At 41.9% G+C, this 13,266-nt stretch overlaps 1 protein-coding gene across 2 annotated transcripts in view; it reads left to right on the top strand.

The window, feature by feature from the left end:
- Positions 1-13,266, top strand: part of ARG2 (arginase 2) — a 31,470-nt gene that overhangs the window by 13,870 nt on the left and 4,334 nt on the right. For both annotated transcript variants that reach the window (XM_049612611.1, XM_049612609.1), the window contains exons 3-4: positions 9,849-10,026; positions 12,415-12,574. In XM_049612611.1, the coding sequence (XP_049468568.1) occupies positions 9,849-10,026; positions 12,415-12,574 (338 nt within the window). The remainder of the gene's footprint in view (positions 1-9,848; positions 10,027-12,414; positions 12,575-13,266) is intronic.

The following is a 13,266-nucleotide window of genomic DNA, read 5'->3' as shown; positions in this document are numbered from 1 at the left end:
CATACCTCATCTCCACATCCCCAGGACTTACTAGAGAGCCTGGCACACAGGAAGCACATAGTCCGCCTGTGCTGAAGGAAGACAGGGGCAAGCATCCTGGCCTTCTCCTGTAACTTCATTCAAATCATGCCCCATGGGATTTTCCCAGATCACTGTTTCCTTTCTCTCAAAATGATTGGCTCCTAAAAAAAAAAAAAAAAAAATGATTGGCTCCTCAGAAGCCAGCTGATCTCCTGATTTTTGAGAATGTATGACTCAGAGTAACTGGCATATATCAAATTGTTTAACTCTTACAAGGTATTAGGCTACTAGTTGATGAATTTATTTAAGCTAAATGTAAAAGTAGGTGATAACAGCCAGTTGTTGTCCCCTCTTCGAAACCTATGTTTCTTCATCAGGACCTGAGTCGCTGATGGTGAGTGCTTCTTCAAGTCAGGCTGGCCTCTAGTTACTTTAGAGAGCTGTTGCATTATTTATTTCAACATCCAACATAGCACAGTTCAGAGTCCTGGAACCTAAGGGATTACTGTGGTTGGTTTAAATAATTTAGTCTTTGAGTTAATTTTTTTCTTCCTTTTTGTTAAAAAAATTTTTTTTAATGATTATTTTTGAGAGTGAGAGTGTGCTCAAGCGTGAATGGGGGAGGGGCAGAGAGAGGAAAACACAGAATCCAAAGCAGGCTCCAAGCTGTTAGCACAGAGCCTGACATGGTATTTGAACCCACAAACCACTAGATACTGACCTGAGCCAAAGTCAGATGCTCAACTGACTGAGACACCCAGGTGTGCCCCTCCCTCTCTCTTAATGACCAGACTCTCTTGGTAGTGAGGGTGTATTAATATAATAGATGTGAGTAATGCTGAGATTGGGAGAAGATAGACCAAATCTTCCTGGCTCCCTACCCCCTGCCAAGAGACCAGAATTACTGAATAGAAAAAGAAGTAGAAAACTACTTCCTGTGTGACCCAAGAATTGAGTCACAGCAGGGCGTGTGGCATTGTGGTTAGGGCTTCTGAGAATTGGTGTTCCAAGATTAATTGGCTTTGCCTTTATATTCTTTTATAGGAGATGTGGACGATTCAAGCTGTGAGTGAGAACCGGACTCTATAGGAGCCATTTCAATGAGAAATCAGTGGACCTATGTGTGTTTGCTACTTCTCACCAGAAACTGATTTTATCAAAATGACATAGTCCTATTACAAACAGGTTTTGGGAAGTCTTAGGTTACACCATCAGTTTCAAGGAAAAGGGTAGGGTGGGGAGACAAACCACAAAGGTGCTTCACCCAACTGAACAAATACGTAATCCTTAGCATGTGTAGGCTTTTCCTTGTTATCTCATTTAATACTCCTGGAAAGCACGTGAGATAGGACAAGCTCAAGAAATGAACTTGGTTGCAGATCTTGACTCTTAGGAAGTTAGGGGCTGGAGGGCAAGGATTCTTCCTTTTGCATCTACTGTGGCACTTGACTTCCTGTGGCCATCTTGTGTGCGCTCTGCTTTCAGCCCAGAGTGGTCTGGAATGCAGTCTGTCTGGTTTGAGGTTCCCTGGGAACACTCACCAGGAAGCCAGCCCAGGGTCTGGGGCAGGGAGCTGGACATCACAACCGTTGTTAACTGGCAATGCTGTAGTCACTAGCCTGATGTGTTGCCCTTTAAATCCTTTCTGGAACAAGGTAGAATATCAAGAACCTAAAAAAGATCACGTATTCTGAAGAGCAGTATTTTATCCCCAGGGATTGTCACTGTCTCTTCCTGAGGTTATACAGTGGAGCAGGCTGAAGTTTTGTTAGCATGTTGACAATGGCAGATCTCTTTTCCAGATAAGCTCAACAGTCTTGTTCTGAATGAGGGAAAATGGTTATACTGCTGTGTCTTGTGAAGCCGGAGGAACCCTCCTCTTCCCTCGATCCTGCCTGTGCTAGAACTGGGCTGTTAGGGTGCTGTCAGCCAGCGGTCCATCTGAGAAGGCCTGAGCTGGTTCACCGTGATCTAGAGGCATTAGAGGGCTGATGTGAGCTTGGTTCAGAGGGCATACATTGCTAAGCTTATCTTCAGACAGTGATACTCTGTTTTCCTTAGGAGAGGACGGACATAGCTAGAACACCAACTAGCAAGGAAGTTAAACTGGTGCTGCAAGTCATCTCGGTTACATGTCTCGAACTAAACTTTAACATTTTTTCCCCTCCCTTCCCCTCTCAAAAATTTTTTTTAATGTTTATTTTTGAGAGAGAGAGAGAGAGAGAGAGCATGAGCAGGAGAGGGGCAGAAAGAGAGGGAGACACAGTAGACTGAAGCAGGCTCCAGCCTCTGAGATGTCAACACAGAGCCCGACGTGGGGCTCGCGCTCATGAATGGTGAGATCATGACCTGAGCTGAAGTCGGACCCTTAACCGACTGAGGGCCACCCAGGTGCCCCTGAAGTTTTGAGTTCTATATTTAGATTTTTTTACTCAAGAATCACATTCATGCAAAGGCATCTATTGACACCATGTTTGTATCTTTTGATCTTGAGGTTAACTCTGGTACATGTCAGATGGACATGTCTGAAATGACTGGCCTGGCTGGCTCACCTTCTGTCCTCAAGCCAATGCCACTTTCCCTGCCCTGGTCTTCGTCAGCTGTGCTCCTCACTGCCTCAGAGAACTGGGTGGGGAGGAAGGAGGTGTTAGGAGCCTGACTGAAGCAGCCTCCTCAGACTCAGAAGATGTGAACTACAACAAATACGTGTTCTCTGCGTGGTAGGATTTCTTGCCCTAATGCACTCAACTTGATACTGAGTCTAAGAAGAGCAGATTTTTACAGGCCTCCAGGACACATGATTCTGGAGGTTGTATAACCTCTGGCAGTTAAATGGCCCTAAATAAAAAATGAGTTTACCTTAAATAAGTCTCTTCGAAGGTTATTACCCAAATCACATTTTAGAGGTAACAGAAATTCTTATGTCAAGTGGCCTGAAGTAACTGGCCTTCTTTTCCTAATGTAGACTTCAGGCAACACTGCCACTGTTTTCAATAAGCTGGTTCTCTAGTACCCTTCTAAGGTCCTAAGGATTAGCAGTTACATCCCTTTATAATGCCAGGACTTCCCTTTGTGTGGGGCTAAATCTGTCACGTATGATATTTGAGTCTATAGCTTTAAAGCCACCAGTATTAGTATCCTCCCAGCATTAAATGAGATCTCTGAGTCTTTGTATTTCTCCACATTTCACTGACTTGTTATTCCTGACAAGTCATAATAAACATGCCATCCTATTCAGGGACAGTTTGAAAAAAGGCACAGTAATAGGTCCTTAGCTTTTCTCAAACTCTGTTGTTCTGCCAGTGGGCTACCTGTGGTGCAGTAGACTCTTCCGGGTGTCAGCCCCCTTTTGAACCCATTTCTCTTGACTTGCTGGGAGCTTGGAAGGTCAGAGCTCCTTGTGAGTAGAAGTCAGCAGTGGCAGGGGGCGCCTGGGTGGCTCAGTTGAGCATCCGACTCCAGCTCAGGTCATGATCTCGCAGCTCGTGAGTTCAAGCCCTGTGTCAGGCTCTGTGCTGACAGCTCAGAGCCTGGAGCCTGCTTTGGATTCTGTGTCTCTCTCTCTCTCCCTCTCTCTGCCCCAACCCACTCACATTCCGTCTCTGTCTCTCTCAAAAATAAACAAACATTAAAAAAAAAAAAAAAGTCAGCAGTGGCAGAATGGGGAACCTTCATGCTGTTGAAATGTTACCTTCGTGCTAACGTTGTCTTCTGTGAACCTCTGAGCAAAGGGCTCAGAGGCTTGTCCTACACAGAACTATTAATTTTGCTGGATTTCTTCCTCTGAAGTGTGTGGATGACAGTAACAGCAGGACGTGAGGATTAGCAGCTATCTGTAGTGCATGTAGCACGGTGTGGTGTATGGAGACAATTTTGTTCCTTTCCTCCTTTCCTGTCACTGGCTTCCTTCAGGGATTCCTTAGTGATCAGGGCTCTGAGATAGAAGTGCTGTCCACAGATACTGCTAAGGGCTGTTTTGATTTCTTCCCCACCAGTTGGTTACATCATTCTGTTGATGCACTTGTGTTCTCGTTCCACTCTGATGGAGCCTAGAGAGGTTTATCAAGGCTAAAGGTAACATTTGGGCTTAAAAGATCAGAGTAGTATTCGGTGTATTTTTATTATCAGCACTGGAGAAGCAGTGAGCCTGTGCCAGTATCTACAGAGGTTTACTTTCCCACTGCAAGTGAAAAATGAGAGCCCTTTCAAGTTGGTTCTAAATCTGTTTATCACGAGAGCTTTTTTGAAGTCTTAGGTTTATTCTGTCCTACAATGCCTTCTTAGAAGGAAGTGTAGCAATGAAACCTGATGTCTCATCTGATGAAGACTTGCAGATGAGTTGACCTGAAGCACAAACAGTCCGACAAAGGGACAGCTGCCTTAAGCATGACAGGCAGATGCTCTTTCCATATTCTATTTGCTCTTCACTAGGACTCTAAGGTTCTCTAAAATTTAGTGACACCACTTTTTTGCCTTTGAACAGGAAGAATTTGCCATAGCACTCAGATAAAGTAATAGCTTCATTATTACTCTGTTCATCCTGTTCTTATAAAAAACTAAACTCCCTTCAGCCTCCCCACTCCTCAAAAATGCTGGCCCTTGGGTTACAATTCATGTTCTCTTCAGCCTCCTTTGCATTACTGCTCCAATTTGCGAACTTCTCATTTCTGTTAAATTGCTCTACTGTTTTCAAAGCTGGCTTGTGTGCATTTCTTCTTTCAGAACCTTGTTCACTGTTTAGAAACCAATCCTGGACTCTTCTCCACTAATCCTTTGCTCCAATGCTATCAGTATAGCAGGCATTAGAGGAGAAAGGCCCCGAGAGGCTATATCAGGATGGCATAGTACATTTGCTGATTCAGCTCTATAATGAAATAGGATAGTTAGGATTGCCAATTGTACAGATCAGCACATAAGCTTTAGAATTTTGAGGTTTTTTTTTTTTTTTTTTAAAGTTTATTTATTTTTGAGAGAGCGAGAGCATGAGCCAGGAAGGGGCAGAGTGAGAGGGAGACACAGAATCCGAAGTACGCTCCCAGCTCCACACGGTCAGCATAGAGCCTGATGTGGGGCTTGAACTCACAAACTGTGAGATCCTGACCTGAGCCAAAGTTGGATGCTCAACCAACTGAGCCACCAAGGCTCCCCAAGAATCTTGAGTTCTTAATCACTTAAAAGTTATGGCAGCAGAATTTAAAAGTACTACTTGCAGCAGAGATTGCTAGCTGTCCACCAAATCCTTTCTCTTCTGGACAGAAGTTAGATCTGATTTGCTGACCAGTACCATGTGAGCAGGTATGATGTACCACTTGTGTCCCAAGGCCTTTAAAAATAGATGTTTGCCTTCTCAGGGCTTTCTTCCTCTCTTGCTGCCTTGATCCTGGGGAAACCCAACCTCAGCCACACAAATGGCAAAGCCCTAATTATGGCAGAGCCACAAGCCAGGAGCTTGGTCTCTGAATCGTTGCACGAAGGAAAGCCTCCTGCTGACCTACAATATCCACCCTGGATGTTAAAGGAACAAGAAACCAATTTACTGTGTTTGAGCCATTGTTTGGGGGAAGGTTAGTTACAGCAGTTAAGCCTACTCCAACAACCTTATTTAAAAGAATAGTATGGGGGTGCACTGGTGGCTTAGTTGAGCGTCTGACTCCGTCTCAGCTCAGGTCTTGATCTCAGGGTCGTGAGTTCAAGCCCCACATTGGGCTCCACACTGGGCAGAAGCCTACTTAAAAAGTACGAATTATGTTTATGCACAAAGGTCAAGCAAAGATGGAGTAGTCAAGCCTGGGAAGTGGGGTAGGGACTTTCACCATTAGACACTTCCCTTATAAATTTTATAAAAATTTTCTATTACCAGTAAGGAAAGAAAACAATGAAAATAGCAACACAGTGCTGGTACAAATTTTACTTGATGTGGGAATAGTTCCTTGACCCCTGTCCCCCCAGTCCCTGCTAAATTTCCTTTCATTCCCTTAACAGTCCTTGTCCTTAGTCCTTGCCTGGCACTTTTGGAACATAAAGAGCAGAAATGGGAGTACTATAGGGTAGGCAACTCAGGCAGGGCCTTTCAGGATATTAATCCCTTCAGGGGGTCTGGTCCTCAGCTTTGTGGACCCAGGAAGAGGAGAGTTCATTTTGCTTAAATTTTATTATTGAAGTATAGTGACACACGATATTAATTTCAGGTACACAACATAGTGATTTGACAATTCTGTACATCCACTGTACATCCGTGATAAGCATAGTTCCCACTGGGCAGCAAACATTACTGTATTATTGACTGTATTCCCTATGCTGTACTTTTAATCTCTATGGCTTATTTTATAACGAAGTTTGTACCCCTTATTTCCCTTCACCTACTTTGTTCATGCCTCCACCCCCTCCCTCTGGCAACTATCAGTTCTCTATTTGAGTCTGCTTCTGTGTTTTAGATTCCATATACAAGTGAAGTCATATGGTATGATCTTTCTGACATTTCATTTAGCATAATGCTCATTAAGTCTGTCCATGTTGTTGCAAAGGGCAAGGTTTCATTCTTTTTTATGGCTAGCATGTCGTTGTAGGTGTATATATATGCACCGCATCTTTACCCCATTCACCTGTGAATGGACACTTAGGTTGTCTTGGCTATTGTAAAAATGCTGTGGTGAACCTAGGAGTGCATGTATCTTTTCAAATTAGTTAGGAACAGAAATCTAGATAACGTGTGGAGTTTATCAGGCTTTCCAACCCAGAGACTCCTGTTAACCATGATGTATAAACCAAAATCCCCAATCAAAATTATGATGAGCAACAGTCCCTCCAATATCCACTGTTAGGAGGCCCTCTTGCTGGTATGAGGGCAACAGGGAAACTAAGTGAATAACCAGAGCAGGCTGTTTGGTGAGTAAGGAAGGAGAGCAAATGGGAGTTGGATAATCTTAGAAGAACCCACTTTCTGGGCTGTGAATTAATCTGGTGATCCGCATCATGGAGTTGCATACTTAATAAGCAAAATTCTTTTATGAAATTGAGTCTGTCTTCCTTGGAGAGTATTCTTTAAGACTGCCAAATTCTCTTAAGGTTCCTCTATAGGCTTTCTGCAGCTTTTTTCTGCTAAGTCAGTAACAATGAGCTGAGTTCTGTATTGTCATACTTATGAGTCTACAAGTTCCATGACTGGACTTGTATGTTCCCCAAGTTGTCACTTATCCACTGGGTTGATTCCTATGTATTTATTTTCCTGTGAATAGTGAGTTAAAGTAGTCTTCAAAAGTTGGTTAATATTAACATTATTTAATTAGATAATAAACCTTTTCTAATTGTATACCTAATATTATAAAACACCAGACATGCCCTGATGTCTTATACCTATTAAGAATTTAAATCCTAGAAGTGGCAGAGGGGGTGCAGATATAAACACGGATATAGCAAGTGTAGGCACGGACATTCAAAATCTGTCCAGCCCAAGACTGTTGCCAATAGCAAGACTTGATACTGACTTAAAAGTTAGTCAAAGCTTCTATTAAATCTAAACTGTGCTCCTATACTGAGATCTTATAAAGTGCTTATCCCTTATGGCTTTTTCTTTTTAAAAGATTTTTATAGATGTTTTTATGGTCATATTTTTTAATCTTGTATCCCAATGGCTTTGGCTTATCATATTCTTCTGCCTTTAGTATTTTCTCTTTAAGTTTTCCAGATCTTCTCTGGCTGTTTTTATAGGATTAAAGCGCAATGAACAAAAGATACATACAGAATTCTGCAGCTGTAGGTGTATCATAATTTTGGAAATAGGATAAAGTTTTCTATTTTGCTTCCAATATCCCTTTTAGTAGTGATCCTCTGGTTGGCCTTATGTTACAGGCTGTTGGTTCTCAAATTTTTACATTTTCTCAGTTGTTTGCTTTGAATAGAGAATGGGCTCAAAAAGTAAAGCTCAAAACTGTACAGTTTAAATTCAAGATGGGTCCGCGCTGGTCTAATCCAAATCTTTAACACAAATCTCTTCCAGAATTACTATCCTGTGACCACTTCCCCTTCACCGCCCTTACCTAGTCTCCAGTTTGAGAAGCAGGGTCTTAAGAATACAATCTATGGTAACATTATGTTCTCTGATAGTTCAGATCTGTTCGTGATAGAGTTGGATTACTTAGTCCTAAGCCTTTATGGCATCCAACCAGTTTATTAAATGGTTACATGGCAAGACTGGTACTTATCGTAAGGTAAAAATTAACATATAATGACTGGTGTCATAATTCTTTGGAAAATGTGGAATCTAAGAGCAAAAATATAGTATATTGTCAGAATATATCACTATTTCAAAATGAGAAAAAAAATTTTTTTAAGGATTTTATTTTTAATCTCTGCACCCAACGTGGGGCTCAAACCCACAACTCCGAGATCAAGACTGGCATGCCCCTCTGACTGAGCCAGCCAGGTGCTCTCCCCACCAAAACATTTTTAAGATAAGTCTGTGCTTTTATTGGTCAAAGAGGCTACTTGAGGGGGATTAAGCCGGAGGAGTGGGTGGCCCCGATGCTGGGGCCCCACGTTCATGGGCTTGTAGGTAGGGGAGAACTCCCACAGGTAGTGGCTGATCCTCTTGGGCTTGACATCCACCTGGGGGAAGGCCTTGCCGTTGTAGATGCCCGCCATCTTGCGCGGGACGTTGCTATCCAGCAGGTGTGTGTATTCACCATCTCTGGCTTGTCTGTGGGCGGTGCCTCCTGGTTGTCTCTGCAGGCACACTGGGAGCAAATGCTGCTTCCACTGCTGTCACTGAGTCAGCTGCTCGGAGGATGTGTCCAGCAGCTGGTCTAGGTGTATGCTGTAGTAGGTAAACCTGTGAGAGGTTTGCTGCTCCTCCATTTCCACCAACCTGTGTTTTTTTACAAAAGGTCTCACTAGTGTTTTTAACATTTGTTTTTTGAGAGTGTGCAAGCAGGGAAGGGACAGAGAGAGGCAAGCAGAGGATCTGAAGCAGGGCCCCCACTGACAGGTTGACAGCAGCGAGCTCGATGTGGGGCTTGAACTCATGAACTGTGAGATCATGAGCTGAGTCAAAGTCAGACACTCAACCGACTGAGCCACCCAGGTGCTCAGTTCTTAAAGAGAAGGGATCAAAAGGGATTCTTTGGGAAACCGTGTAGTCAAAAATGTATGTTTTAGGGGTAGGTGGCCTGAATTTGGGTCCTGCTTCTGCCACTTAGCAGCTCTGTGATTTTGGGACCTTCCATTTTTTCATCTATAGAACAGCATGATTTTAGTGGTCTAATAGGATAGTTGTGAGTTTAAGAATTTTTGTCAAGCAATTAAAACGTTGCCTAGGATCTTGGTAACAAAGACCTTTCTCTTACTTTTAGGATGCTTTAGGTCCTCAGATTGGCCTTTTATTAAAAAAAAAAAAAAAAAAAAGTTTATAATATTAAAATTACTATGTATGTATTTTTGCTCTAAATTAATAGTACTTAATTTTCTTTAAATTCTATTGGTTCATATTGGTATTTTACTTTCCCTTTATAACTCTGGGATATGAGGTTTAATTGCTACTAATTTTGTGATTGTTAGGTTAAGTCAGTGAACATTTCTGGGCTTCATTTTCCATAACCCAGCTTTTTTTGTCTGCAAAATGGTGTTCCTAATAGGATCTACCCCACAGGATTGCTGGGAGGACTGAGATAATCATGTGACAGTCCTGCTACAGTCATGTGACATTTTGAGTTTTACTGTGGCAAAATGAGTGTGATGTGTGCACTTTGTCACAAGTTCTTATTTGTGGCCCAGGCCAGTAAGAGTTGGAATAACGTATACAATTAATCTTGTCATCCCCAATTTGTTCCCAGGCTGCCGCCTGAAAGATTTTGGAGATTTGAGTTTTACTCCAGTCCCTAAAGATGATCTCTACAACAACCTGATTGTGAATCCTCGCTCAGTGGGCCTTGCCAACCAGGAATTGGCTGAGGTGGTTAGTAGAGCTGTGTCAGGTGGCTACAGCTGTGTCACAGTGGGAGGAGACCACAGGTAAGCTGGGATCCAGGGGTGGTGGAGGAGCTGGATAGTATGGTGCTTGTGGTCTAATGAGTTAGCTTGTCTACTTCCTCACTTAAAAGTAAAATACCCTTCAGAATTTTGAAGGTATGACGTGCATAATAGTATCTTAAGATCTACGATCCTGAGTTGATGGAGGCACCTATGGTTTTCGTTGTAGGACACATTGTGTAGTATGAGGACAAGTTCAGAGATGGACAATCAAAGTTTTTAGAAACATGCTCCTCTCTTGAACTGTCTTATGACTTTCATTTGGCTATTCGAGAGAATTGGAAGGATACATTAGTAGGCTGAATTGTTTTAAGCAGTTTTGCAAGTATGTTCAGGTTCTCCACTTGCCATGTGAGTATGTTCTCTACCTTCACAGTATGGACTTTAAGATCCTTCTCTTAGTGAATCAGCATGTACTTTATTGAGCACTGCTTGATGTCTTCTCAAGTAGTGCTAGGGACTGTGGGAATTGTGATTTATTAAGACTAGATGAAATAAAATACACATGGGATTAAAAAAAAAATATTGAATTCTACAGAATTTGAGAGAAAGAAGAGATCCTTCTGGGCCAGAGCAGTCCTATTTGAGCTAAGTAATGAAGGGTTTTGGCAGAAAGAAAAAAGGCATTGAAGTACTATGAGTACTGAGCACTTCATATAGATCTCATGATTAATCTTCATGATAACGCCATGAAGCAGATACAGTTTTACCTAATCTGTTAGGAACACTGAGGGACAGAGGTCAGATAATTTATCCAACTTCTAGAGCCAGGAAGTAGCAGAGGTGAGATTCAAATTCAGAGGGCAAATTCTTAAGGCAATTAGCTTTTCTTTTGAGAGTCAATCTAGCAACTTCCCCTGAGGTGCACACAGAGCTTTTCAGATCTCTTAACAGAAGTTGAATCTTTGTTACAACTGGAAATGCAGGTAGATCTCATTAGGAATAAAATCTCAGGTAGAGTAAGACAGTAGCTAGGTTTTCTACAGTGATCCAGTTAAATCAACCAGAGGGTGGGCCTTCTTCCTTTTAGCTCAGTGTTATCTCTTGAAGTTCATTTATATTGACTTTCTTTTGGTTGTCTATTTGGGAACTGCTTATCAACGTGATCATCATAATGTTTGGCTTTTCTTTTTTCTGTAGTTATCTACATTGCAGCCCTTTTCACTGTTCCTGATTTTTCTGTTCAGTGCTAAAACTAAGGCTATCTGGAAGATTCTAGAAAGGAAGGGAGGAGTGTACATATTGAACAGCTACTGAACATTTTAAAGGAAGGAGGCATCTTTAGGTCACCCTGCTCCATTTACACAATATGATATAAACTATGGTCTTAGACATCAAACTATCTCTGACTTAAGCCAAAATTATTATCCCTTTCAGAAAAGGAAACTGTCTAGAAAAACTAGATAACCTGTGCTAGATCACAGCTTTCTGGAAAACAAACAAACAGGAAAGTCCACCACTTTTCACACTAGACCATGCTATCCCACAAAAAGTCCCTTTGTGGGGCATGGAGCTTAAAATGTTGTCTCATGCTATACTGACCAAGAAGGATAGCTGTACTTAGTTTCTAAAATGCATAAGCTGCACTTCCCATCTATGTCAAATTCTTTGGTTACTGGGGAGCTGGGCAGCTTTCCAACCACGATTTCATCAGCTGTATTCCTACAATGGAGACAGGACAGTTAGCCCATGTACACACAGAGTCCCAGGACAAGGAAAGGCAAAAAACACTGATACATGAATGTCATGCTAATAGAAGATAACATGCAAATAAATGTTTATTTAGTGATCTGATAAATGAGATCTTTAATTGGGTTCCCCTGTTACTTTAATGTCTTTAGCAATTTTGACTTTTCCTTTGAGGAAGTAGCACATAATCTTTCTACAAAGCTATAATGCTAATTTTTATCCTTAAAAAGTTAATAGAACTATTCTTTTTTTTTTTCTTTGATTCTTTGAAAGTAATAATTAGATCTCCCTGGTCTTCCTTAAGTATTAAATATTTGTGAGTTGTTACATATAGAACATACCACTTAACTGGATTTCATTCATTGAACAAAAAAGGTAAGGTCCTTTTCTGGGCCAGGACTAATATCAAATTTTAGGGAGAGCAATGACCTCTGTCAAACTAGAATGATAAACAGTCAACAAATTTTGAATCTTTGGAACCTTCCACTTCTCCTTAACTCACTCAAGGTTAATCTTTGGGAACTACAGGCCGAGGACTGTTAGGTCATCCAAATCCAGCCGCGGTCTGGGGCCCTGACTTTGCCCTGAGGACAAAGTGTGAACTGCACTGACATGAGGATATTTGTTACTGGTGATGTTTGCCAAGCAGAGGGCCTCGATTATCATGTTTGTTTCTTGTAGCCTGGCAATTGGTACCATTAGTGGCCACGCCCGACACTGCCCAGACCTTTGTGTGATCTGGGTTGATGCCCATGCTGACATCAATACACCCCTCACCACTTCATCTGGAAATCTCCATGGACAGCCAGTTTCATTTCTCCTCAGAGAACTACAGGACAAGGTCAGTGGGCTGAAATGAGAAGAAAATTGAATTGCTTGCATGGATTATGCTGGGGCTTTGAGGAACTAGTTCAATGCGATTTCTGTGAAGGATGGGCTGATGGTGGTGGTAGAAATATTTAGTATTCCTTCATTTGTTCATCAAAATTATTACGGGCTAGGCAGTCTACTAGATGCTAGGGATATAAAGAGGACCAGGATATGGGCCCTGCTCCGAGGAAGGGTGTGTGTGTGTCATAATCTTGCAAGAAAGGAAAGTGGCATAACTCTAGTGATTGATATACCTATAGCACGAGGACTTCTTGGTTAGAGGTCCCCAGTCCTGCTTCACTCTCAGATCCACTGGTCCAGAGGAAAGTAAAATTATGATTACCTCTCGGTAATATTTTCCTAGGTGGTTTAGAAAACATGGGAGTCCGTATTAGGTATAGACTAGAATCTGTATATCCTTCCCCTCAGTGAGGGACCAAGTTAAAGCAGGATAGTACAAAAGTTATTCATTAGGCAGAATTCCTGTTTTGGCTGTAGGCAACGTAAGATGGCAGTTGGGTTTTGTTTCAAGAACCATTCTGTAAACAATTCAGTAATGTACAAAGGGGTGAAAAAGGGCTAATCAGCAGTGTTCCTGTTATTTAGGTAAGTTAATGAGAAACCGTGGCTACCTTAGGAGAATTTTTTTTTTATTCCAGGAAA

The sequence above is a fragment of the Panthera uncia genome (genome assembly GCF_023721935.1).
Source record: "Panthera uncia isolate 11264 chromosome B3 unlocalized genomic scaffold, Puncia_PCG_1.0 HiC_scaffold_1, whole genome shotgun sequence".
Classification (NCBI taxonomy): Eukaryota; Metazoa; Chordata; class Mammalia; order Carnivora; family Felidae; genus Panthera; species Panthera uncia.
This window is presented reverse-complemented; position numbering and strand designations above follow the sequence as displayed.